This window comes from Podarcis tiliguerta (assembly GCF_965153285.1).
Source record: "Podarcis tiliguerta genome assembly, chromosome: 8".
Classification (NCBI taxonomy): domain Eukaryota; kingdom Metazoa; phylum Chordata; class Lepidosauria; order Squamata; family Lacertidae; genus Podarcis; species Podarcis tiliguerta.
Window position 1 is genome coordinate 81,280,621 of NC_139541.1, and position 25,978 is coordinate 81,306,598.

At 48.1% G+C, this 25,978-nt stretch overlaps 1 protein-coding gene across 1 annotated transcript in view; it reads left to right on the plus strand.

Annotated features, from left to right (window-relative positions):
* Positions 1-25,978, plus strand: part of MAP4K1 (mitogen-activated protein kinase kinase kinase kinase 1) — a 65,342-nt gene that overhangs the window by 9,605 nt on the left and 29,759 nt on the right. Inside the window, exons 3-15 of the mRNA XM_083455020.1 lie at positions 6,308-6,398; positions 7,602-7,666; positions 14,661-14,716; positions 15,344-15,391; positions 16,808-16,850; positions 17,312-17,384; positions 18,492-18,623; positions 20,404-20,466; positions 22,565-22,646; positions 22,986-23,105; positions 23,517-23,598; positions 23,784-23,842; positions 25,406-25,470. Of these exons, the coding sequence (XP_083311146.1) occupies positions 6,308-6,398; positions 7,602-7,666; positions 14,661-14,716; positions 15,344-15,391; positions 16,808-16,850; positions 17,312-17,384; positions 18,492-18,623; positions 20,404-20,466; positions 22,565-22,646; positions 22,986-23,105; positions 23,517-23,598; positions 23,784-23,842; positions 25,406-25,470 (979 nt within the window). The remainder of the gene's footprint in view (positions 1-6,307; positions 6,399-7,601; positions 7,667-14,660; positions 14,717-15,343; positions 15,392-16,807; positions 16,851-17,311; positions 17,385-18,491; positions 18,624-20,403; positions 20,467-22,564; positions 22,647-22,985; positions 23,106-23,516; positions 23,599-23,783; positions 23,843-25,405; positions 25,471-25,978) is intronic.

Genomic DNA, 25,978 nt, shown 5'->3' on the forward strand with positions numbered 1-25,978 from the left:
TAATTTACCCATAATTCCTCCATATTCTTATATATCCATCTGAATCAAGTCCCGCCCCCTGCCCCCATTTTACATTCCTTTTAAATAGGTTACACTGTTGAATTTACCTTAACACGGCCAGCGTTTTCAGCTGTGTACAATTCTTTTGCCATATATTTTGCATGGAGGTTGTGCTCCGGCTGTGACTGACCGTGGATCAGACCCACTAGCGGGGAATGACCCATCACAATAATTACTATTTATTTACACGGCAACCCTGCAGCTGAAGACCGGCTATTTAAAGCACATTCAGTGCAATATTTGAAGCACATTCTTCCCCTACAAATAATCCTGGGAACCGTAGTTCTGCCCCCGCACAGAGCTACAATTCCCAGCACCCTTAAGAAACTGCAGTTCCCAGGACTCTGTGGGAGAAGTTGGGTGCTAATAATAATAATAATAATATGTCGCCCTTCTGACTGGGTTACCCAACCACTCTGGGCAGCTCCCAACAGAATATTAAAAACACAATAAAACATCCAACATTAAGTTAATTGAAGATGCTTTAAATGTATAGTGTGGTTCAAGACACTGTTTGATGGGTGGAAGTCAGTCTCTAAATAAAGCTGGCTTGGGGGAAAAACAGAGTCTGACCAGCTCATTGCAGAAGCATGGGTGCTCTTTCATTCACTGTGTATATATGCTCAGAAACCAAATATTTTTAATTATTGAGGGTGTTAACGGAGAAATCTGAGGGCTCCCTTGGACAAAAAAGAAGGACACCAGCCAGGAATACCAGAGCAAAACAGCAGCCAGTAGGCTTGGTCTTTATTGAAGACTGTCGCGACAGGACTCCCACCTGCCACAAGGTGGAACAAGATAAAAGCCCCGAATAAAAGAGCCCCCAAACTTTTATTAGCTGCTCATCCCCATGTTACACCCCCCCCAAACTACATCACTCATACATCACGGTTACATCATGAAAGGGGAGGTCTGGTGGTCGTAATCTGAGCATCCTGGACCCTGCCCTTGCCCTCCACCAAACACCCATCAAGTGTAACAAAAAAGATATTTACATTTCCCTGTTTCCCAGCCAAGTTAATCACACCCTTTTGTCTTCATCTGGGTTTGCTATTTCTGGACTGGCTACCTGTCTGGCACTCAGGTATCAGGATGCCAGGGATTATCACTCAGGCAGAGGGGCTGCTGAGCAGCTGAGCTCACCTGTCTATATGAATTTCTGAAGTTTTCCCTGTGAGCCAGTACATACATGCATTGATCAGTGAATTCTTACATTTGGTATCGTGCAGCAAAGGCCCTTTGAATAGATAGGAAGAAACTGTGATGAAGTGTTTTGTGGGGACAAGTCACAAAAGTCACAAAAGCGATTGTGCTGATCTTGGCAGTAGGCTGCATGTGCATGATTTCTGCTGGAGGGGCAACCCCCCCCCCAAACCTATACATAAATTCCTGCAACAAGGGAAGGGGAAAAACACCAAATTTGATGGACTCTGGTGTGTATGAATCTTTTCGGCCCAACTCCATCAGGTTGGCCCAAGAATGCCCACGTGAGCCATCCTGAGGAGATTTTGTTGAGAAGCCTGGGCGGCTCCCTCAGGGGAGATTCAAATCTCCTTTCTGGAATGTTCCGCTTCCTTTTTACTTATTTATAAAAATGATTAAATAAGTCTCTACTCCTGTTACTTGAGGAGAAGCAAGCAGGCTGTATTCTGCAAAATGGCTGACCAAGGAGCAGGCCACTCCAGGCCTTTCTTGTGCTAAACACTTTGTATTAATTCTTCATATTATTATATAATAATAATTGTGGGGAGAAGCTAAACCTTTTCGTCCCTCGCTGTAATCCCAACCCTCCTTGAGAGAAAATTCTTGTAATTTCCCCACGTCAAGACGAACCATGTTACTTTTATGTAACATATATTTAGGGTGGGATATGCAATTCTTTTGAACAGCCTCTTTATCTGTTCTTGCTGGGGAACGCTTATCTTCCTTTCTTGTTCTGTAACACCTGTAAAGGATGGAAACAGCTTTTTAAAAAATCCCCACCCTGTATGCTATCAGAAGCTCATTGGATTAAAGGCCGAATAGAAAAAGCAATATATTTTGGAATAAGAAGTTGCAAGTTTCATGTCCGCCTTTATGTATTCTTTCTTTTTCTTTTATTTTCCCGTGATGGAAATTTCTATTTCTGTTTTTGTTTTTGTGTGTCCTCACCCCTCTGGGCATGCACGTTTTGCAACGATTTCCTCTTTTTAATTCTATTTTTCTTTAAATAAATAAAAACAAGAACATCCTTCCTTTGGAGAGAACACCCCAGAAGTGTGAGGCAAATTGGATCACTTCTGTAAATAAGTGCTTTCCTAGCACTTTTCCAGCTCCTTCATTGCTGAGGTTTGATTTTCTTGGAAATTTGGCAGTAGAAGAGAGGAGGGGGCAGATTAAGGTTAGAGGCTGCCAGTTGCCGACTTTTTATTGTTGTTGTTCGCAGCTCACACCCACATTTCTTTGGCAAACGCTACAAAAGAGCGAATTTATTTTGTCGCAGCTGCCGTGCCAGTGCTGGACTTACATATAAGCTAAACAAGCTATAGCTTAGGGCCCCACTCCCTTGGGGTCCCCCCAAAAAATTTAAATGGATGTACATTTCCAAAATATAAGATAAAAATATAAGATAAAAAACAAATAAAATAAAACCTACATACAGCAACAGTGTTTTGTGTTGTGTAGGCTCCTGTGATGTAAGTCATGGGCCCCGCCTGCTAGCCTGCTCCCTAAAATATCACAGGTTTGCTCCTTTCTATATATAGGGTGCCTTCATTCTGCATGGACTGGTTGCATGGTAACATGTGCAAATGGCTTGAGATACCTATGAGGTCCATAAATTATCAGTACATTTCCGAGCACAATTCAAAGTGTTGGTGCTGACCTTGAAAGCCCTAAATGGCCTCGGTCCAGTATACCCGAAGGAGCGTCTCCACCCTCATCGTTCTGCCCAGACACTGAGGTCCAGCGCTGAGGACCTTCTGGTGGTTCCCTTACTGCGAGAAGCCAAGTTACAGGGAACCGGGCAGAGGGCCTTCTTGGTGGTGGCGCCCGCCCTGTGGAACGCCCTCCCACCAGATGTCAAAGAGAAAAATAACTACCTGACATTTAGAAGACATCTGAAGGCAGCCCTCTTTAGGGAAGCTTTTAATGTTTAATAGGTTATTGTATTTTAGTGTTTTGTTGGAAGCCACCAAGAGTGTTATATTCAACACAAAAAAACAGTGACAATTTGTTGTTGACAAAGGACAAAGGACTGACTTATAAAGGGCCCCATTACCTTCAGTAGCTTAGGGCCCCAAACTTAAATCCGACCCTGGCCGTTGTGATAGGAATTTTGAGGTCTTAGATATATGTTAAATGTTCATAAGTGTACCAACCAAGCACATACATAGATCAGCACAGGAAGACTGACCGGGAACCATTTTGATTCCCAAACTGTCCCAAACTGACCAAATGTTTTTTCTGCAAGGTCAAAGGAAAATGGAAAAGCCTCCCCATTGTCTTTTCCTTCACAAATCCTGTCTTAAGGGCACATTTAAGATATAAGCCTGTGACCTGGCTCAGGAACTAAGTATTTATCACTACAAAAGAATGGCCAAGCTCCCCAGGCAATCCAATCAAGTAACCTGCCAAACAGGGGATAAACAAGGACAGGAGAAAAACAACATTCAAATTTCTGTTTTAAGACCGCCTTTTCTGTGATGTAGGTATGATGTTTCTGGGGGTGGTCTTGATCTACAGGGTGGCAATTTCAAAAGTCTTTATAAGGCCTTGCACACCATTTTTCTGGGTCCCTCCTCTCTCCTGCAGGTGAGGGGAGCACCCTGTTGCAACAGATCAATAAAGATCAAGCTTACTAGCTGCTTGGCTTCTCAGTATTCTCTGGTTGGCCTCTGTTATTCTCTCCTACCAATAGGGAACCTACGTAAGGACTCTATATGGGCTCTTGGATACCCCATAAGGGAAAAGGGCAATTTTTGTTTACAACACCATGACGTTAATTGTGTGGCTGAAATCAACATGCAGGGCTTTGACGAAATGGAAAAATAAAGCCCAGCAGCCACGAGAGGAGCACAAAGTGAAGGGGAAGAATGTAACCTTTCCTCTCTCGGTTGCGGACCCAGAGAAAATCCCCCCCAAGCTGTGACAATCGCCCACGGCAGTCGTGTTCCTTGGGGGCGGAGGTGGAGAGCTGTGGCTTCTATTTACCGTAAAACAACAACAGCCCTGCCTGTTACGTGCATTCATTCAATTAAGCTGCGTGTGCACCATGCGTCTCATAGACTCATAGAACTGTAAAGTCGGAAGGGCACCTCAAGGGTCATCTAGTCCAACCCGCTTCAACGCAGGAATCACAGCTAAAGAACCCCTGGCAGACCGCCCCCTGACTTCTGATTGAGAAGTCCACCGCTTTCCGAGGGAGTCGGTTCCACTGTCCCTGTTCATGATGCTGAAGGACATTTAAAGCAGGAGAATAGGGGATCGTTATTACTTAGGCCAGAGATGGCCAAACACGGCCCTCCAGATGTTTTGGGACTACAACTCCCAACATCCCTAGGTAACAGGACCAGTGGTCAGGGATGATGGGAGTTGTAGTCCCAAAACATCTGAGGGCCAAGCTTGGCCATCACTGACTTAGGCCAATACACCAAAGGACCAGTCTGAAAGGTTTACACCATTATAAAGGTAAAGGTAAAGTGACCCCTGGCCATTAGGTCCAGTCGTGGCCGACTCTGGGGTTGCGGCGCTCTTCTCGCTTTACAGGCCAAGGGAGCCGGCGTACAGCTTCCGGGTCATGTGGCCAGCATGACTAAGCCGCTTCTGGCAAACCAGAGCAGCGCACAGAAACGCTGTTTACCTTCCCGCCAGAGCGGTACCTATTTATCTACTTTGACGTGCTTTCGAACTGCTAGGTGGGCAGGAGCAGGGACTGAGCAACGGGAGCTCACCCCATCGCGGGGATTCGAACCGTTTCACTCACAGCGCCACCCGCATCCCTTCTTACGCCATTATAGCTCTTGTATAACAAGAGGTCATTTTTAGTTAATAGTTGGTATATCGTGTGATGCTCCTGTTGTAAGGGGATAATTGATGATATGCAAAAAGTCAGGGTGTCTCTGGGAAATAAGGTCAGGGGAATTTTGTTAAGGTTAAATAGCTTCTGCTGGTGTATTTTTGATGATTTATCTCACAGGGCAATTCATTTTGACAAGCTGAAAAACAATAATAAAGACTACTTAATAATACTTTTTATTAATTTTCAATTACAATCCAATGATAGCCTCGTTATACAATACCAAATTATAATACCTGTCGTTCAAATACTGAATTATATAATTTAGGTGGCCTCCCCACATGCTAGAATTGCTGGTTTGATGATTTTATTTATTTCTGCTTCCCAAAATCTTATTAATCTCAATTACATTCTGGTCACAATAATAATCCCTTATTCAACAGCGGCAATATGAGTAACTTCTATTCGTGTCAACACATCAAATGATTTATAGAACTACAAGTGAGGCACTCAAACTATATCCCTGTTCTTCCTGCGTGTGGCAATTATTCTCTCCGAGGTGTCCGTTTAAAATGTTATATCTCTCTTTTCCCAGTTGTTGCTGTTCTCCATCATGCCTCTTTCAATAAAGACTATTGAAAGAGAAAATAAATAAAAAGGCAAAAAAACCTCTCCAATTTTAAATTTTATTTTATTTTTGCAGCTGTAGGTTACCTATGCGGCCTAGGACCGCCTCTCCTGGTATGCCCCACGGAGGACCTTAAGGTCCACAAATGACAACACTTTGGAGGTCCCAGGTTGCAAGGTGGTTAGATTGGTCTCAACTAGGGCCAGGGCCTTTTCAGTACTGGCTCCGACTTGGTGGAACGCTCTGTCACAAGAGACTAGGGCCCTGCGGGACTTGACATCTTTCCGCAGGGCCTGCAAGACAGAGTTGTTCCGCCTGGCCTTTGGTTTGGACTCAGTCTGACCCTTATGTCTTACCTCCCCTTATCGTTTTGATCTATAGGCTACTTTTAAAATGAGGCTGCATTTTAAATTGCATTTTAACCTGTATTTTAAATTGTTTTTTTCTCCCCTATTATGTTTTTACTGTATTTTATTGGTGTTAGCCATCCTGAGCCCGGCTCTGGCTGGGGAGGGTGGGGTATAAATAAAATTTATTATTATTGTTATTATTTTACAGAGGCTAGTTTGGCCCTAAAAGCACCTCATGAATTTACTAAACATTTTAAATGCCCTTCTTTCCAGATGATGACTGCGCCACTATCCAGCAAGAGATTCTGATGGTGAAGACCTGCAGCCATCACAACATCGTAGCCTATTATGGGAGCTACATACGGTGAGAAACCCCCCTGCCCTTATGGTTGGGAAAGGTCCACCAAGAGCCCCAGTCAGGCCCAGCCGATGTCATTTCGTTGCTCTAAGCGTAACCTTCTAGGAGATGGCTACTGGCTCTGATAGCACCGCCATCCCATAGTTACCTTTGACTGGACTTAACAGTCCAGGGGTCCTTTACATGCACTGCCACCAGGATCAGGTTTGGCCCACCTCTGAAAACCTTTCACCAGCAGTCACAAGTGGGGAGTGTGATGTTGCCCTCAGGCCCTCCTTGTTAACAAGGGACGCGGGTGGTGCTGTGGTCTAAACCACTGAGCCTCTTGGGCTTGCCGATCTGAAGGTCGGCGGTTCGAATCCCCATGACGGGGTGAGCTCCCGTTGCTCGGTCCCTGCTCCTGCCAACCTAGCAGTTTGAAAGCACGTCAAAGTGCAAGTAGATAAATAGGTACCACTGCGGCGGGAAGGTAAATGGGGTTTCCGTGCGCTCTGGTTTCCATCATGGTGTCCCGTTGTGCCAGAAGTGGTTTAGTCCTGCTGGCCACATGACCCGGAAAGCTGTCTGCGGACAAACGCCGGCTCCTGGCCTGAAAGCGAGATGAGCGCCGCAACCCCATAGTTGCCTTTGACTGGATGTAACCATCCAGGGGTCATTTACCTTTTACCTTGTGGACATCCCATAGAGTCATCTGGTTGGCCACTGGGAGAACAGGAAGCTGGGGTAGACTTTAGCCTGATCTAGCAGAGTTCTTCTTATGCTCTTACGGTGGTACCATGATGGTGAAAGCTGTGTGTGCGTGTGTGTGTGTGTTTGTGCGCGCGCGCTGCGGGGGAGACAGCTTCAAGATTGCTGAGGTGCAGTTGAGATGGCCCTGATCCCCATCCCAGTCCTCCCCTGTGTACCTCATTTCACACACAGCCAGTGTGGTGTAGTGGTTAAGAGAGGTGGACTCGTAATCTGGTGAACCGGGTTCGCATCTCCGCTCCTCCACATGCAGCTGCTGGGTGACCTTGGGCCAGTCACCCCTTCTCTGAAATCTCTCAGACTCACTCACCTCACAGAGTGTTTGTTGTGGTGGAGGAAGGGCAAGGAGAATGTTAGCCGCTTTGAGACTCCTTCGGGTAGTGATAAAGCGGGATATCAAATCCAAACTCTTCTTCTTCTACTACTCAATGACGAACCTTTCCATCTCTGCATTCTCACTAGGTTCAACAAGTTGTGGATCTGCATGGAGTTCTGTGGGGGAGGCTCTCTTCAAGATGTCTACCAAGGTAACACTGATTCCCTGCCCCACCAGTGGTCAGAGGGAATTGGGCGTTTAGGCCTTCCTGTTGTTGCTGTTGTTGTTTAGTCGTTTAGTCGTGTCTGACTCTTTGTGACCCCCTGGACCAGAGCATGCCAGGCACTCCTGTCTTCCACTGCCTCCCGCAGTTTGGTCAAACTCATGCTGGTAGCTTCGAGAACACTGTCCCACCATCTCGTCCTCTGTCGTCCCCTTCTCCTTGTGCCCTCCATCTTTCCCAACATCAGGGTCTTTTCCAGGGGTCTTCTCTTCTCATGAGGCGTCCAAAGTATTGGAGCCTCAGCTTCAGGATCTGTCCTTCCTGTGAGCACTCAGGGCTGATTTCCTTCAGAATGGAGAGGTCTGATCTTCTTGCAGTCCATGGGACAAGGAGTTGTAGTCTAACAACACCAGAAGGGCTACAGGTTTCCCCTTCCTTGCTATAGGTTGTTCTACAACTAGTTTAAGTTGTGTCCTCTCAATGGCTGCACTTTTATATAGCTATTCTGTTTTATACTTTCTGGGGGGAAAATAGGCGAATAGAAACACAGCCAAAATTTACGCTTTCCCGAAATTTACAGTGCAGCTCTCCAACCACAGATGTGTACAAGAACACATAGGGTAAAATGTTCACAAAATGCATTTGCCGCTGGAAATAACATATAAAAATGCAATATATTAGGGGAAACCACTTTGCAAAGAAGCATGTGCATACTAGGAGAAATTTGCACTAAAATGCTGTTGAATTTTCACAAAGACTTGCAAAGAAAATTGCAAACCGATGTGGAAATGTGAAGAACTGAATTTAAGGTTGGGGAAAAAATGAGAAACGGAAAGAAATTGAAACCGACAGACTCTTTCATCCCTAGTATCATGGACTGGCTGGAGGCAGAGGAGTGGTACCAGCTGGGAAGAAGGCTCAGGGCCAGGGGATTGGTGTTGAGGCAACGATGAAGGAGAAGACTGGGAGGAGGAGGTGTTGGAAGTGGAAGAGGCAACAGGATTTAGTGAGCTGGGAGAGTCTGTGGCAGAGAGCAGTCTAGAATCAGAGGCAGGAGAGGAGGGGCCCCCAGAAGCAGAGATGAGGCAGGCTGGTGAGGAAGCCAGGGAGTCTCCCCCTCCTTCTGCAGCCAGATCCCTGGTCTCTCAGGACCAGAAGAGGCATGAAGAGGGTGGAGCAAAGGCTGGCAAGACAAAGGAGCCTCAAATTGCTTAGCAAGGAACAAGGGGAGGAGGAGACTTAGTGAACTGTGGGAAGGTGGGGCCTTCATTTCCCATAACTGTCTCATCAGGGCAAGATCTTGTGGGAAGAGTTGCTATGCTCACCAGGCCTGAGCTGTTTGTTTCTTTGAATAAAGTGTTAACTTCACTGACACCTTGTGAGTTATTGCTTACGTGCTCCTAATACCTAGTGTGATGGCCTGGGATTCGGACTCGGAGGCTGAACCTGAGGGATCCCAGCCTGCACAGGATTCCCCGCCTCCAGAACCAGCTGAGCCGGGGCTGGGGCATGAGCCCGAAGGGTCCTCACCTGTGCTGGATCCTCAGGGGCAGGCACCAGCTGCGTCTGCTCTGGCTCCTGAGGTGATGGAGGACCCACTGCCTGGAGGTGCTCCACTCTCAGCCCCGTCAGAGGAAGCCGAGGTTGCCTCTGGGTCCGGTAACCCTCCAGCCTCTCCTGAGCTGCAGAGGCTCAGGACAGAGAGGCGGAGGGAACTAAGTTCCCGCAGGAGGAGTGTTCACCTCCAGGCCAGGAGAGGCGAGTCACCAGAGGATCGGGGCCTCCCTATGCCTCGGGGCAGATAAAAGCCAGCCAGCCCCAGTCCCAAGTTGCAGGAGCAACATTGTAGGTTGCCAGTTCCTGCCTGAACCCTGTCCTGCTTTCCTGCCAGAGCTCCTGACCTCACCCAACTCCCTGCCCTGCTCCTAGCTTCAGCTTTTACGGACTGCCTCCATACTGCACCTTCGACCTCAGACTGGACTCAGACCTCGCCTCTCAGTTAACTCACGGGACCAGCACATCTAGTGACAGAGCAGAAGGTCCCAGATTCAGACCTAGCCTCTCTGTGTAGGGCTGAGAAATATCTGTGTCTTTAACCCCTGAAGTAGGGATGGGAGGATCTGCCCATTTCGTCTTTCTTCGTTTCCCATTTTCTTAAATTCATTTCTCTAGATTCCCGTCGCAATTGGCAAATTCTTATTTGAATCCTCGTGAAAACTCACCAGCATTTGGGCGCAAACAGCTCCTATGCATGCAGTTTTGATTTTACACATTTTTGCAAGCACTTTCCCCTCATATAATGCATTTTTAAAAAAATGATATTTATTAAATGTTAAATGTTACTCTGGTTTCTCTTCAGATCATATAAATCTTTCGCCTTTTACATATAATGCATTTTTGTGTGTGTTATCTTCACGGACGTGTTGATTTTTATGTACACCTTCCTCCAGTGTGGTGTACATAAAAGTCAGCCAGTGTGGTGTAGTGGTTAAGAGCAGTAGTCTCGTAATCTGGTGAACCGGGTTCGAGTCTCCGCTCCTCCACATGCAGCTGCTGGGTGACCTTGGGCCAGTCACACTTCTTTGAAGTCTCTCAGCCCCACTCACCTCACAGAGTGTTTGTTGTGGGGGAGGAAGGGAAAGGAGAATGTTAGCCGCTTTGAGACTCCTTAAAGGGAGTGAAAGGCGGGATATCAAATCCAAACTCTTCTTCTTCTTCGTCCAATATTTGCATTTTGGCTGACTGGCTTGCAAAATTCAAGTAAGTGCAAATTTCAGTGCATGGTTGTATTTCGGTAAACATACCGATTCTGAAAGTATGAATAAGGAATAGATCCTCCCTTAAAATGCAGACTTTTAAACCCTTGCTCTTGACAGCCATTGCAAGTCAGTGCAGAAGATTGAATTCGCACAAGGCAGGTTCCCATTTTCTGAGCACCAAACATTTGCATTCGAAAGCAGCTGCGGGAGGTAGCTGAGGGGCGGCAGAGAGGGCCCGTCACAGATCTCCCACATCTTGTCTCTTTTGACCCTGTGGAACTCTTGACAATACTTTCAGGACAAAAACAGTGACCCTGTTAGGTTAAGTACTGCCCCCGTCCCCCCCCCACTGTCCTCTCATTTCTGTATTCTTGCATGCACGCCCTCCTTGCCAGGGGAGATGGGGCAGGCAGGGAGTAAGACTTGATACCAAGCCGCCTGAACTGCAGAAGTGAAACTGAGTGTGGTCAATTCACTCTCTGTACCGTTTGAAACGGCACCTGTCTCTAAGGAAGAATGGGACCCTTCCACGCGCACCCCCCCCCCGATTCCGCTTATATTGCTTTGCACCCTTGAGTCTGCTTCCGTTACTCACGAGGAGGGGCAAAAGACGCTATGGCTGTGTGCGAACCACACACTTAAAGCACCCAAACACACAATAATATTGGGAATTGTCTGTTAAGGGTGCTGGGAATTGGAGCTGTGGGAGGGGGTAAAACGCAGCTCCCAGGATTCCTTTTGCTTTTTGGGGTGGGTGGGAATGCACTTTAAATGTATGGTATGTATAATAATGGGAAGCGGGTGGCGCTGTGGGTTAAACCACAGAGCCTAGGACTTGCCGATCAGAAGGTCGGCGGTTCAAATCCCCGCGACGGGGTGAGCTCCCGTTGCTCGGTCCCTGCTCCTGCCAACCTAGCAGTTCGAAAGCACGTCAACGCGCAAGTAGATAAATAGGTACCGCTCCGGCAGGAAGGTATATGGCGTTTCTGTGCGCTGCTCTGGTTCACCAGAAGCGGCTTAGTCATGCTGGCACATGACCCGGAAGCTGTACGCCGGCTCCCTCGGCCAATAAAGCGAGATGAGCACTGCAACCCCAGAGTCGGTCATGACTGGACCTAATGGTCAGGGGTCATTTTACCTTTACCTATGTATAATAATCATCATCATCATCATCATCATCATTTGTACCCTGCCCATCTGGCTGGGTTTCCCCAGCCACTCTGGGCGGCCTCCAACAAAGATTAAAAATACATTAAAATGTCACACATTAAAAACTTCCCTGTCTTCAGATGTCTTTTAAATGTCAGGTAGTTGTTTATCTCTTTGACATCTGGTCGGAGGGCGTTCCACAGAGCGGGTGCCACTGCCGAGATGGCCCTCTGCCTGGTTCCCTGTAGCTTTGCTTCTCGCAGTGAGGGAACCGCCAGAAGGCCCTTGGAACTGGACCTCAGTGTCCGGGCAGAACGATGGGGGTGGAGACATTCAGGTATACCTGCAGGTATACAGGGCCGAGGCCGTTTAGGGCTTTAAAGGTCAACACCAACACTTTGAATTGTGCTTGGAAACGTACTGGGAGCATATGTACACAACTCAATACTCCCTGATCACCTGCTCTCCCTACCCCTCTCTCGAATACAGCTTCTGATACATTACCCAGGCATTGCCTTAAGGACTAGAAACTTAAATGTCTGTTTAAAAAGGAAGGCTGAGGCTGAAAGTCCTCACAACCCGCTAAGGGATATAACAACGCAATAAAATTCAAAACACTAACAGTTCATTGCACATTTGTTCGGAATCCAATTAGAAGCATTCAGTTTAATTGGTCCAACAAAATTAAAGAACGCCGTGCAGCAATACCAGGTAGTCCTTTTTACATCTCTATTGCCCTCCTGGTGCCCTCTTGCCTCTTAGCGCCCCCTGGGGGGGCAATACCACCCACTTTGTGAACCTCTAGTTTAACTCTTAGGCGTTTTCTTGTTTTCTCCCTAATATGTGTTGTGGTGGGTGGGTTTGGTCCTTGGCAATTTGAGATGTTCGTCTCCCTCCCCCCCCACTTTGCGTTTTAGCTCAGTAGGCACAGCACAATCATAGCAGCACATTAGACAATCAAAAGCCGACCACAGTGCTTCCAGTTCACACTCTTGTTTTCAACAGCTGTCACCTCTTGACTTCCTCTCCCGCTCGCAACTGTCCTCCTGGGTTGCTGGCAGAGAGATAAAAAGATTATATTGACTGAGGCTCCTCACATTGGGGCTCTCGGCTCCGCCCATGAGCGGATAAGCCATCTCTGTGCATCTTCTGCAAAGGGGGCAGGCGGCAGCTCTGACCCCAAGGCATTCAGATTTCGGCACCCTGGGCAGTTGCTTTGTGCAGCTCTGGGACTGGGCTGGGCTTTGCAGCAAAAGTGGTGAGGGGGTCTGAAGAAAGAAAGAAATGGGTTTCTGCACGCTGGTGGCACCCGAAACAAACAAACAAACAAAGGGTTGGGCTACAGAACAGGCAAAGTGAATTTTGCAGAGGGGGTGTCCCCCCCCCTCCGCATGTTAAATGTCTGATAGCTAAATAATGGTATAGATAGCATTAATGTTTCCAGCATAAATTCCTCTGGGAGAGCCGCAGCTCAATGGTAGATCATCTGCTCTGCATCATCATCATCATATCATTATTATTATTATTATTATTATTTATACCCCACCCAACTGGCTGGGTTTCCCCAGTCACTCTGGGCAGCTCCCAACCAAATATTAAAAACACAGTACAGCATTAATGTTATGTACTGAGTTGAATAGGATCCAAAAGGTAGCAGTCTGATTGGTCCTAGAACAATAGTATTCAGAATGCAGCAGTCTGATTGGTCCTAGAACAATAGGGTCCAGAATGCAGCAGTCTGATTGGTCCACAGGAGCCACCCAATCCAACTCCAGGTGGAAGTGAATCCACAACCTGATTGGCCTACAGGAGAATCCCGGAATTAGCCAATCACGTGGGGCCCATTGTGTAAATAATGTATATAAAACAGACATTCTGGGGGAACTTCCATTCCTCCTCACCACTATGAGCTGACTAAAGAGCATGAAATCCACTCTCGACTCCGAGTATATTTCAATCAAACCTTAAAACAGGGCTGCCTTCAGATGTCTTTCAAAAGTAAGATAGTTGCTTATTTCCTCGACATCTGATGGGAGGGCGTTCCACAGGGTGGGCGCTACTACGTGCAGAACGTTCCAGGTTTAATCCTTGGCAACATCTCCGGAGGTAAGGCTGGAAGTGACTCCCTGTGCAAAATCATTGAGAGTCACTGCTGGTCAAATGTAGACACAATTATAATTGATTATTTATTTATACCCCACCTTTCCCCCCTGACAGGACTCAAGGACAGACAAAAAGACTACTGAGCTAGTTGCACCAGTATAACGCAGCTCTCAACATTCCTGTACAGTGGTGCCCCGCAAGGCGAATGCCTCGCAAGATGGAAAACCCGCTAGACGAAAGGGTTTTCCGTTTTGGAGGTGCTTCGCAAAATGAATTTACTATGGGCTTGCTTCGCAAGACGAAAATGTCTTGCGATTCCTGGGGTTTTTTTTCCGCTCCCCACCCCCTTTTTCTAAGGCACTAAGCTGCTAATAGCCTTTTAGCAGCCAATCCGCTAATCCCTTAAGCCTTTAATAGCCGCTAATAGCCGCTAACCCGCTAATAGCGCTAATCCGCTAATCCGCTAATGGGCTTGTTTCGCAAGACGAAAAAACCGCTAGACGAAGAGACTCACGGAACGAATTAATTTCGTCTTGCAAGGCACCACTGTATTTTCTCATATTGGTTCGGCTTTCAGCCAGGCGTGTTTAGCGTTGCAGCATTATGTTAATTTCCAGTTTGTGATTCAATTGTGATTTTGTGTGTGTGAAGAAACGCCTTTCCTTCGAGTAACCACGGGGGTCTAGCAATGAGGGGTGCCTGCCCTATTCTCTCCAACGCCACCAGCGTGATGCTCACAACAGAAGCGACCCCAGCTGCGCTTATGATCACCTTTGCTCATTGCTCTGTTCTTCTCCTGCCCTGAACTTTGAAGACAGGGGAAATGCCTGAGGAGACATGCCAGGGATTGGCAAAGCATCTCAATGACCGCGGAGCCTCCTCTGGTCTTTCAGAATGTCAACAGCTCTATGGTTTCGGTCCTCCACTTTGGGATTAAAGATGGCGCTCACCATCTCCCCTTCCTTCTGCAGTCACCGGGCCCCTGACAGAGCCGCAGATTGCCTACGTGTGCCGAGAAACACTGCAAGTGAGTATGAACGTACAGGTGGGTCTTAGGCCACACCCCCTTGGCAGCCATATTGTGGCTGGTGCCCACGGCACTTTGTCCCCCCACTTGCTTTTAAGCAGCATCACACCGCTTTAAACTGCCTAAATGTCTTCTTCTCTCAGTGACTCCTGAGTGGTTTAACAGTCAGGGAACGCTTGGGAGCTGTGCCTCCATAGGGAGAATCATAGAATCATAGAGTTGGAAGAAGAGACCACAAGGGCCATCGAGTCCAACCCACTGCCAAGCAGGAAACACCATCAGAGCACTCCTGACATATGGTTGTCAAGCCTCTGCTTAAAGACCTCCAAAGAAGGAGACTCCACCACACTCCTTGGCAGCAAATTCCACTGTCGAACAGCTCTTACTGTCAGGAAGTTCTTCCTAATGTTTAGGTGGAATCTTCTTTCTTGTAGTTTGGATCCATTGCTCCGTGTCCGCTTCTCTGGAGCAGCAGCTTTCTCCCTCCTCTATGTGACATCCTTTTATATATTTGAACATGGCTATCATATCACCCCTTAACCTCCTCTTCTCCAGGCTAAAGTTCTATTGCCCCTGCCAATAAGAGTGGCTGGTTCCATAATGTGGGTCTTTAATTTCACCCTCTAGGGTCTGACGTATCTTCATAACCAGGGGAAGATCCATAGAGACATCAAGGTAAGAACAGATCAAAACTTGGGGCAGGGCCTAGGCAAAGCAAAACACTTATTTTGTGCAGTGCTCACGGGGCAAGATTCTTAGCTACTGCAGCTTTTGTTTTTTACTCCTTGCCGGGAAATACGTGAGACAGCGAAGGCTGCTTTGAACACAGAAAGGGCGCCGTTTCCCTCCTGAAAGTGAAACGGACTGTAAGCAGGGTCTGTGAGTGTGGCCCTGGGATGGCCGCACTTGTTTTAAATCATCACAGCTGTGTTTACTGAACCGCCACCTTCCTATTTGCATTCTTGAAGCATGTAAACGTTAACTGCAAAATGAACCCCACTGTGACGGAACATGGATAAAGTCAGGTTTTTAAAAGCAGCAACAGGCTGGTAGTCGTGGCAGGTCTCTGGCAGTGATGTCAGAGAGGCTCTCGGGAGAGGCAGAAAGGCCCCTGGCTGTCATTGGCCGGGCTGCTGTGATGCTGCAGAAGGGGTGGGGCGGTCGGAAGGTCCTAAGGCAGGCATGGCCAAACTTGACCCTCCAGCTGTTTTGGGACTACAACTCCCATCATCCCTAGCTAACAGGACCAGCGGTCAGGGATGATGGGAGTTGTAGTCCCAAAACATCTGGAGGCCCAAGTTTGGCCGTGCCTGCCCTAAGGAAACAAGGGGACAGGATCTAGGGAAAGAAGGGAGAGGACGTGAAGGGGGTTTGACAAGTAGAACAGAGTGACATGAAGAGGAAGTAACTCAGAGGAACAATGAGAAACTCTGATACAGGAAGGAAAACCAGGTCATAAAATGTGCAAGCTGTAGTTCACCTGGTTGTTAGGGAAATAAAAAACTTAACATGTGGGGAATGCCTACCCTTAAAGTGTGGGGAGGAGCACTGCGTGGAACCCCACTTCAAGTGACTGCCTATAAAGGCAGTGTGGTGCAGTGGTTAGTGTCTGGGAGCTGAGGCTCCAGTACTTTGGCCACCTCATGAGAAGAGAAGACTCCCTGGAAAAGACCCTGATGCTGGGAAAGATGGAGGGCACAAGGAGAAGAGGACGACAGAGGACGAGGTGGTGGGACAGTGTTCTCGAAGCTACCAACATGAGTTTGACCAAACGGCGGGAGGCAGTGGAAGACAGGAGTGCCTGGCGTGCTCTGGTCCAGGGGGTCACGAAGAGTCGGACATGACTAAAAGACTAAGCAACAAGAACAGGACCTGGGAGAGACCTGGGTTCAAATCAACCCACTCGGCTATGAAGCTCAGTGGGTGACCTTGGGTTGTGTCACTCACTCTCAGCTCAACCTACCTCACAGGCTTCTTGTGGGGGTGAAAAGAGGAGGGGGGAGAGAACCATTTACCCCCACCTTAAGCTCTTTGGATGAAAACGGTGGGATATCAATAAATTATTTCCCTCCCTGTCGCTTCACATTTCAGGGAGCCAATGTTCTCCTCAACGACCACGGGGAAGTGAAGCTGGGTATGTCTCATCATGTGTTTTAAGATTACCAGATCTGCCCCAGGGTCAAATCTAAATTTGCCAGGGTCGTGTGTTAAAGGGGATGGGAATTGTAGGTCTGCGAGGGGTAAACAATAGTTCCCAAGATTCCTGGAGTGCTTTAAATGTACTATAACAATATGAAAATAAATGGGTTGCATCTCCAACACTGTTCCAACTCAGAGTAGACTCACTAGAATTAATTGCCATGACTCACTCAGGTCCAGACATTGCTGTGGGTTTACTCTGAGTAAAATTTAGTGGGACAGACTCCTAACATATTAAAATCAGTTAGAGTTATTTATTTATGACCAGAAGGAGATTGGGAGGTGGGGCTTGTGGGTTTTCTTAAAACCCACGTTACCTTTCCCCAGAATTTGAGCACTGTCCACATTAGTTGGTCCTCATTCTTCCATTTCTGTTTCTTCCATCCTGCATTCCAGCGGATTTCGGAATCTCAGCTCAGCTCAGCGCCACCTTTGCCCGGAGAATGTCCTTCATAGGGACCCCTTACTGGTAAAAAGGACCAGCTGTTTGGTGGGGTTGGGTGTCGGAGGTGGGTGTGTCACCAACTGGCTTTTCGAAATGGGTGGTGTCTGTAGATTTGAAGGCAATGGGCTGCAGGGAGAGGGGAGTCTTCCTCAACCAGCCCACCCGTGCTTCCCTCTGTTGATGCATCCGTATTTCTAAACCTGGGCTACAGCCTCCATCAATCCCAGACGTCCTGGTCAATCATAGAGTTGGAAGGCACCCCTTCAATACAGGAATCTCAACTCAAGCATCTGTGACAGATGGCCACCTAACCTCTGTTTACAAACCTCCAAGGAAGGAGAGTCCACAATCTCCCCGACGGAGTTCATTCCACTGTTGAACGGCTCTTACTGTCAGAAAGTTCTTTCTGATGTTTAGTCGGAATCTCCTCCTTCTTGGTAATTTGAATCCATAGGTTTGAGTCCTGCCCTCTGGAGCAGGAGAAAACAAGCACGCTCCCTCTTCCAGGTGACAGCTCTTTAGATAACTGAAGATGGCTGGCGTATCACCTCTCAGTCTCCTCTTTACCAGACTAAACATACTGAAATATACTCGGAGTCCTGCAGTGATTTCATGCTCTTTATTGCAGCTTGTAAAACAGTGATTCCTTTCCCCTCCCTTTATATACACAATGAGTCCCGTCTGATTGGCTGATTCTGCTTCCCTGCTGGAGCCTGATTGGTCTTCTCCTGCAGGCCAATCAGTTGTTGCATTCTACAATCCTACCAGCCTAATAGGCTGATTAACTTCCTCTTGGAGCCTGATTGGTCTTCTCCTGCAAGCCAATCAGTTGTTGCATTCTACGACCCTACCTGCCTATAGTTCTAGGAGCCAAGCTTAGTACACAACACATACCCAGCTCCTTCAACCGTTCCTCATCAGGCTTGGTTTCCAGACCTTTGATCATCTTGGTCTCCCTCCTCTGCACACCTTCCAGCTTGTCAATTTCCTTCTTAAAGGGACGATGGGAGTTGTAGTCCAAAAAGCACCTAGAGGGCACCGGGTCAGGGAGGGCTGCGGGTGGCATGCAATGGAAGGCGGGTGGCCTTTAATCGAAGTGGTGGTGAGTCCCTCTGTGTGCATGTGTTCCAGGATGGCCCCAGAGGTGGCAGCCGTGGAACTCAAGGGCGGGTACAATGAACTGTGTGACGTTTGGTCCGTGGGGATCACCGCTATCGAGCTGGCGGAGCTTCAGCCCCCCCTGTTTGACGTACACCCTCTGCGGTGAGTTGCACATCCCTACCTTCTCTCTCTGGGCTGAGGGAGGTGGCGCAGGGCAACCGCCTTGGTGCCAATGATTTAATTGGGGGTTGTCTGAACATGAAGTGAGATCTCCAAAACCTGGGGGCGTGGTGTGTGTGGTGGTCAGGTGGGATTGCTATGAGGAATTATGAAAAAAATGTAGCAAGCCATTGTGTCAGCAATGAACGCATTGCTTGGACTGGGCTTGAGCCATTTGACATGATTTCTGATTGAATCCCACAAGCCTCTGCACCTCTGCCATTTTCTCTCTGCCTGACAGTCACGTACAGCATTTTACACAGACCAGTTGCTTCCCCATGCATCCTGGGCCATAAGGATAGAAGGTAGCTTTGATGTAGATTTTGTTAATCTTTAGGTAGATCTTAAGGGCTAGGAAAGGGACGCGGGTGGCGCTGTGAGTTAAACCACAGAGCCTAGGACTTGCCGATCAGAAGGTCGGCGGTTCGAATCCCCGCCACGGGGTGAGCTCCCATTGCTCGGTCCCTGCTCCTGCCAACCTACCAGTTCAAAAGCACGTCAAAGTGCAAGTAGATAAATAGGTACCTCTCTGGCGGGAAGGTGAACAGCGTTTCCGTGCGCTGCTCTGGTTCGCCAGAAGTGGCTTAGTCCTGCTGGCCACATGACCCGGAAGCTGTACGCCGGCTCCCTCGGCCAATAAAGCGAGATGAGCGCCACAACCCCAGAGTCGGTCATGACTGGACCTAATGGTCAGGGGTCCCTTTACCTTTTAAGGACCAGGAAACGAGTTCACAAGGAGATGGTAAATACTATCTTGCCATTGTTTATGACATCCTGGGTTTGCTAAATGCATCCCTCCTTGATTCCTGTTTTATTAACCTAAAATATGTATGCATGTAGTCTTTGTAGTTAAAAGGATTTCTCTGATCTAACTTTGTACCCACGTGGTAGATGTTTTTGAAATGCTCAGAGGAAATCTGATTGGTTCTTACGAGCGCTGTGTTAAAAGTTCTTTTGTTAATAAAAGGGACCTGGGCCGGGGTGTGACAGATTATTATTCACACTTCCTCCTAGAATCTAGCTGGCCAAGCCTTGTGTGTATTTTATTAATCAGGGTCCAATCCTTCCTCACCTTTGGAACACAACAGGGTGTGTGTGTGATGCTGCTGAATAAGAATTGGTGTCTGACAATGTTGGATGGGCAAGGCTTCAAACTACGTCCTTGCCTCTCCCTGTGACTAGCAGAATAAATTATGCAAAACAAAGGGCGGTTGTGCGGAATTCATGCCAGCAACAGAATCCAGCTTTTGTGGGTGCAGAATTCAAGAAGGGAAGCATGAGGCCAGGTGGGGAGAAGCCTGCTCATGAGCAGAGAAGGGTAATAATAATAATAATAATAATAATAATAATAATAATAATAATAATAATATATTATTTGTACCCCGCCCATCTGGCTGGGCCTCCCCAGCCACTCTGGACGGCTTCCATAGAAACAAAAAATACAGTAAAATATCACAGATTAAAAACTTCCCTGAACAGGGCTGCCTTATGATGTCTTCTAAATGTCAGGTAGTTATTTATCGCTTTGACATCTGATGGGAGGGCGTTCCACAGGGCGGGCGCCACTACCGAGAAGGCCCTCTGTCTGGTTCCCTGTAGCTTTGCTTCTCGCAATGAGGGAACCGCCAGAAGGCCCTCGGAGCTGGACCTCAGCGTCCGGGCAGAACGATGGTGGTGGAGACGCTCCTTCAGGGTAGGCTTATCTCCTTGTCCCACCTCACAGGGTCCTGGTGCTGATGACGAAAAGCGGCTACCAGCCCCCCAAGCTCAAGGACAAAGCCCAGTGGTAAGTGCAATTACATGCTCAACAATTGCAGGATTGCGGTGAGGGCGAACGACCTGAGGAGTGCAGCATGTTTCGCGTTATGATTAAGATTATTTATTCAGTTTATCAGCTGCTTGTCACCCAAAGGTCTCCAAGTGACTTATAGCACAATGAAAGCATAAATATAAATATTCCACGCCACCCCAATCCCCACAGTAGTGTGAGATTTCAGGTGCCTGTGGTGTCCTTATGATATATGGCATTATTTACACATACAGTGGTACCTCGGTTTACGAACTTAATCCGTTCCGGAAGACTGTTCTTAAGCCAAAGCCGTTCTTAAATTGAGGCCTCCCATTGCTGCTGCCCTGCCACTGTTTGGCTTCTGTTCATAGACCGAGATAAAGATCACTAACCAGAACACTAACCAGTCATACCTCATGTTATGTTTGCTTCATGTTACTTTTTTCAGGTTGTGTCCCGCGGCGGCCCGGAAGTCCGGAAAGGGTTACTTCCGGGTTTCGCCGCTCACACATGCACAGAAGCGCCAAATTGTTCCGCGCAGATACGGTGCTTCAGGTTGCGGGCTTTTCATGTTGTGAACAGGCCTCCGGAATGGATCCCTTTTGCAACCAGAGGTACCACTGTACTTCCGGTTTTGCGGAGTTCATATACCGAATAGTTCGTAAACAGTGCTGTTCTTAAACCGAGGTACCACTGCGTATTCAACCTTGGCCCTTCTTGTGCTTTACCCCTCTCACTTTTCAGCTTGCAAAAGGGACACTTTTTTCCTGTTTGCTTACCTCATCACCCGCTGCAATTCTGGAAGCTTCCCCCTTCTGGTATTCACTTTCGCTAATTACCCAGAACTCAGGGTGGGGACTCTACACTCTGAGAAGGCTTTCACTGATGGGTTAATGACGGGCCATCGTCTTCTTTTGTCCTCCTAATGACCCACGGTTTGTTAGCATAATCAGAGCCCAGGGATTTCCATGCTTGGTAGTTTAGTCAGCTCTTGATTCATTCTAATTTTTTCCTGACTCCCGAGAATTACGGGTGGCTTGCATCCATAAACTCTGGCACCTGGAGGCCTTTAACAATATATTATACCATAACAGTCGCAGGAAACTTTGACAGCAGACTAGTGAAAAACAACAACAACAACATTCTTAGTCTGTCAGAAGTCTGGGAAAAACAGACCAGCTTTTACTCAGGGGTCAGCAAACTTTTTCAACAGGGGGCCAGTCCACTGTCCCTCAGACCTTGTGGGGGCCTGGATTATATTTTGAAGGGGGAAAAATGAACGAATTCCTACGCCCCACAAATAACCCAGAGATGCATTTTAAATGAAAGCACACATTCTACTCATGTAAAAAAAAAAGCTGATTTCTGGACTGTCCATGGGCCAGATTTAGAAGGCGATTGGGCAGGATCCGGCCCCTGGGCCTTAGTTTGCCTACCCATGCTTTACATGGCGCTGAAAAGAAAGCAAGGAAGGTGCTAGGCAGGCCTTCAGCAGAGACAGGCCTTCTCCTCAGAGAGCTACAATTCCCAGTCTTCCCTGAAGAAAGGGATTGCTTATCAAACCGTTCTGGGAACTGTAGCTCTCTTGAGGGGAAAAGGGAATCCAGAACAACTCTCAGCACTCTTAACAAACTACACTTCCCAGAATTCTTTGCAGGAAGTGGTATGACATCGCTTCAAATCATAGCTGTCAAGCGTCCCTTATTTGGCGGGACAGTCCCTTATCCCAGCGCCATGTCCCGCTGCTGTCCCTTATTGATGATGTCCCTTAAATAAGCTACTGAAGGTAATGGGGCCCTTTCTAGGTCCAGCTGTCCTTTGTCAACAACAAATTGTTGCTGGGTTTTTTTGTGTTGAATATATGCTATATGGTAATTTATGGACCTAATAGGTACCTAAAGCCATTTGCATGCAACGAAATATGTATTTTATCAAAGTAATTGTTGATCCTTTATTTTCGAGGCTGCTGGTCCCTTATTTTCAAATCTGTAAGTTGACAGCTATGTTTTAAATGCATAGAGTAAATAGGGGCCGTAAGTCGGAGCTTACAGCCATAAACTCTCCTTGACCATGGGTGCTCCTGTCCTCCCCACAGGAGTCAGGCCTTTCACCACTTTGTCAAGGTGACGCTGACCAAGAATCCGAAAAAGCGTCCCACTGCCTCCAAAATGCTGACCGTAAGTACCCCAGTCGCCTCCCCTCCCTTCTCCGTTCATGAGGGAGGGGTAGGTTTCGTAATCAGCTTCCCGCTAAAACAACACATCGAAGGTGGCTTAAGAGCCTTCTAAATGTGCATGGAGGTGGGTGGGTGGGTATAACCACACCGGGTTCAGTCTTCGTTTCAAGTTTCTCTTGCACTGCAGAAGAGGCAAGCTGTACTTTGCGACACCTAAGCGGCTTGCCTCTTCAGCATAATGTCGGAAGCTGTAAATATGGCTATCTCCCTCTCCACCTGCTGTGGCTCTGTCCCTAGGACGGATTCCAGCTATCTCCAACTGACCCCTTCCTTTCACCAGCACCAGCTAGTTTCCCAGGAAGGGCTCAGCCGCAGCCTCACACTCGAGCTCCTGGAGAAACTGCGCAACCCTGACAAACTTTCCAGCTGCAGAGGCGAGCCGGATGAAGAGGAACAAGAGGTGAGAGTGGATGGGATGAGGTTGCAGAATGAGACCCCTGTTTTCCCCACATTGCAGTTTCGCTATAAAGCCAATTGACACCGGTCTGTATTATGGATGCAACAAACAGCTGAGGGTTTCTGTTCTGAAGCGAAACATCTCTATTTGCAACTGCGGAAAAGCATCCTAAAAGCAAACTGGTTTTCTGAGCAATATGTTGTGAGGTTAAGCTACTTAATGCAGGAAGGATGAACTGGGTGCAATAGTCAGTGGTGCAATAGCTAGCCGGCCAGCATTGAGATGGGGAACAAAAATGGGCTGGCAAAGGGCAATATCTCCCAAGGCCAAAAATGAACCCCGCTCTTGGGGTTATAAAGCAAAAAACACACACTAACAACTCCTCCCCAATACAATCTGTTTTCTCAACCACAGACACCCCCACCTCCAGTGCCCCGAAGAATTCGCTCCAGCCAACGGCAAGGCGTGACCTCACCGGGATGCACCAACTCCAGGGGTATGTCTGCCCCACTGCGCTCCTGCACAGGGGCCCCACTGCTTCTCTCCTTGCCCCGTTGCATGCTGGGCTTGCACCCCCACTCCTCTCCAGGGGGCCCTCCTGCAAGCTCCGCCCCACTTTCTGTCTCCACCCACCACGGAGTGACCCTTCTCAATAACTCCCTTCCTCTCATCTCATTGCAGCCCATGATTGCAGCCCAACACTCAGGAACAGGCAGAGTCCGGAGTCCCCGAACTTCACGGTACCTCCTCACCCCTCCCTCCCGTCCCTTCCTGTTCCAGTTGATACACAGCTATTGTCCCCTTTGCCCCTCCAAAAGAAAGAAACGGTTCATTTATTTCAGGCATAGGCAAACTTGCCCTCCAGATATTTCGGCAGTACAACTCCCATCATCCCTGACCACTGGTCTTGTTAGTTAGGGATGATGGGAGTTGTAGTCCCAAAACATCTGGAGGGCCAAGTTTTCCTATGCCTGCTTTATTTAACTGCTTCATATTTTACCCCTGTCGGCGGTTCAAATCTCCGCGATGGGGATAGCTCCCGTTGCTTGGTCCCTGCTCCTGCCAACCTAGCAGTTCAAAAGCACGTCAAAGTGTGAGTAGATAAATAGGTACTGCTCCAGCAAGAAGGTAAACGGTGTTTCTGTGCGCTGCTCTGGTTCGCCAGAAGCGGCTTAGTCATGCTGGCCACATGACCCGGAAGCTGTACGCTGGCTCCCTCGGCCAATAAAGCGAGATGAGTGCCGCAACCCCAGAGTCGGCCACGACTGGACCTAATGGTCAGGGGTCCGTTTACCTTTATCTTTTTTATTTTACCCCTAACCCTGGTACCAGAGGGTCGCTGGATTTATCTTTCTGAGGCTGGGCTTACACCGGGGAACTCATCGCCCCTGGCTGGCCACGTTTGTTAGGTTTGATCTATGAAAACCCCCTTCGCAGTGTGGTTCGGCCCAGCACTTTGAAAGCAGCTTCCTGTGACCCAAGGGTGAGTCTCGCTGCAAACACCTTCCAAGCACTATTTGGGAGAGTGCTTTGAAAAGGAGCTTCTGAGCTCCTGACACAAATGGCAGTGGCTGAGCTTTGCGAATTGCCTCTGAAAATAAGTGCTGTCTTGCGGGTGGCGCTGCGGTCTAAACCACTGAGGCTCCTGGGTTTGCTGATTGGAAGGTCGGCGATTCGAATCCCTGCAACGGGGTGAGCTCCCGTTGCTCTGTCCCAGCTCCTGTCAACCTAGTAGTTCGAAAGCACACCAGTGCAAGTAGATAAATAGGTACCGCTGCGGTGGGAAGGTAAATGGTGTTTCCATGCACTCTGGTTTCAATCACGTTGTCCCGTTGGGCCAGAAGCGGTTTAGTCATGCTGGCCATGTGTCCCTGAAAGCTGTCTGTGGACAAACGCCGGCTCCCTCGGCCTGAAAGCGAGATGAGTGCCACAACCCCTTTGACTAGACTTAACCATCCAGGGGACCTTTTACCTTTACTATAGGCCCCTTTCAGATGAGCCAGGTTTTCACCTGCCTTCACCTGTCAGGTGTGGGAGCAGGTGGGCTTCAACTGCGTCTGCGTGACCGCTCTGGAGTAATGCCATGCTCTTAGTCCATTCCATAATAACAATAATTAATAATAATAATAATAACAACAACAACAACAATGTTATTTATATGCTGCCCATCTGACTGGGTTGCCCCAGTCACTGTAGGCAGCTTCCAACAAAATATTGGAACATCAACACTGCTGCCACCCCTGTCACCATCATGGGTCCTCCTTTGAAGACCAGTTCCTCCAGTCTTTGCTTTCTGGTTGCAGGAAGTCTCTGCAGATTCTGGATATTGTACTGGCAGCCACCTCTATGGCGCTGCATTTGCCAGCAGGTAAGGGTGCTACTTTTATATGCCTGTTGTCTTTGCCCATGGCGTTTTCTTGGCAGGGATACTGGAGTGGCTTGCCGGTTCCTGCTCCAGGTGGATCACGTTTGGTCAAAACTCTCCACTATGACCTGTCCATCTATCTTGGGTGGCCCTGCACGGCATAGCTCATAGCTTCTCTGAGTTCTTCAAGCCCCTTCGCCACGGCAAGGCAGTGATCCATGAAGGGGAGGCAGTGATTCATGAAGGGGGATCACTTCATTCCCAGTAGTGATGTATGGAAGTGAGAGCTGGACCATAAAGAAGGCTGATCACCGAAGAATTGATGCTTTTGAATTCTGGTGCTGGAGGAGACTCTTGAGAGTCCCATGGACTGCAAGAAGATCAAACCTCTCCATTCTGAAGGAAATCAGCCCTGAGTGCTCACTGGAAGGACAGATCCTGAAGCTGAGGCTCCAATACTTTGGCCACCTCACGAGAAGAGAAGACTCCCTGGAGAAGACCCTGAAGTTGG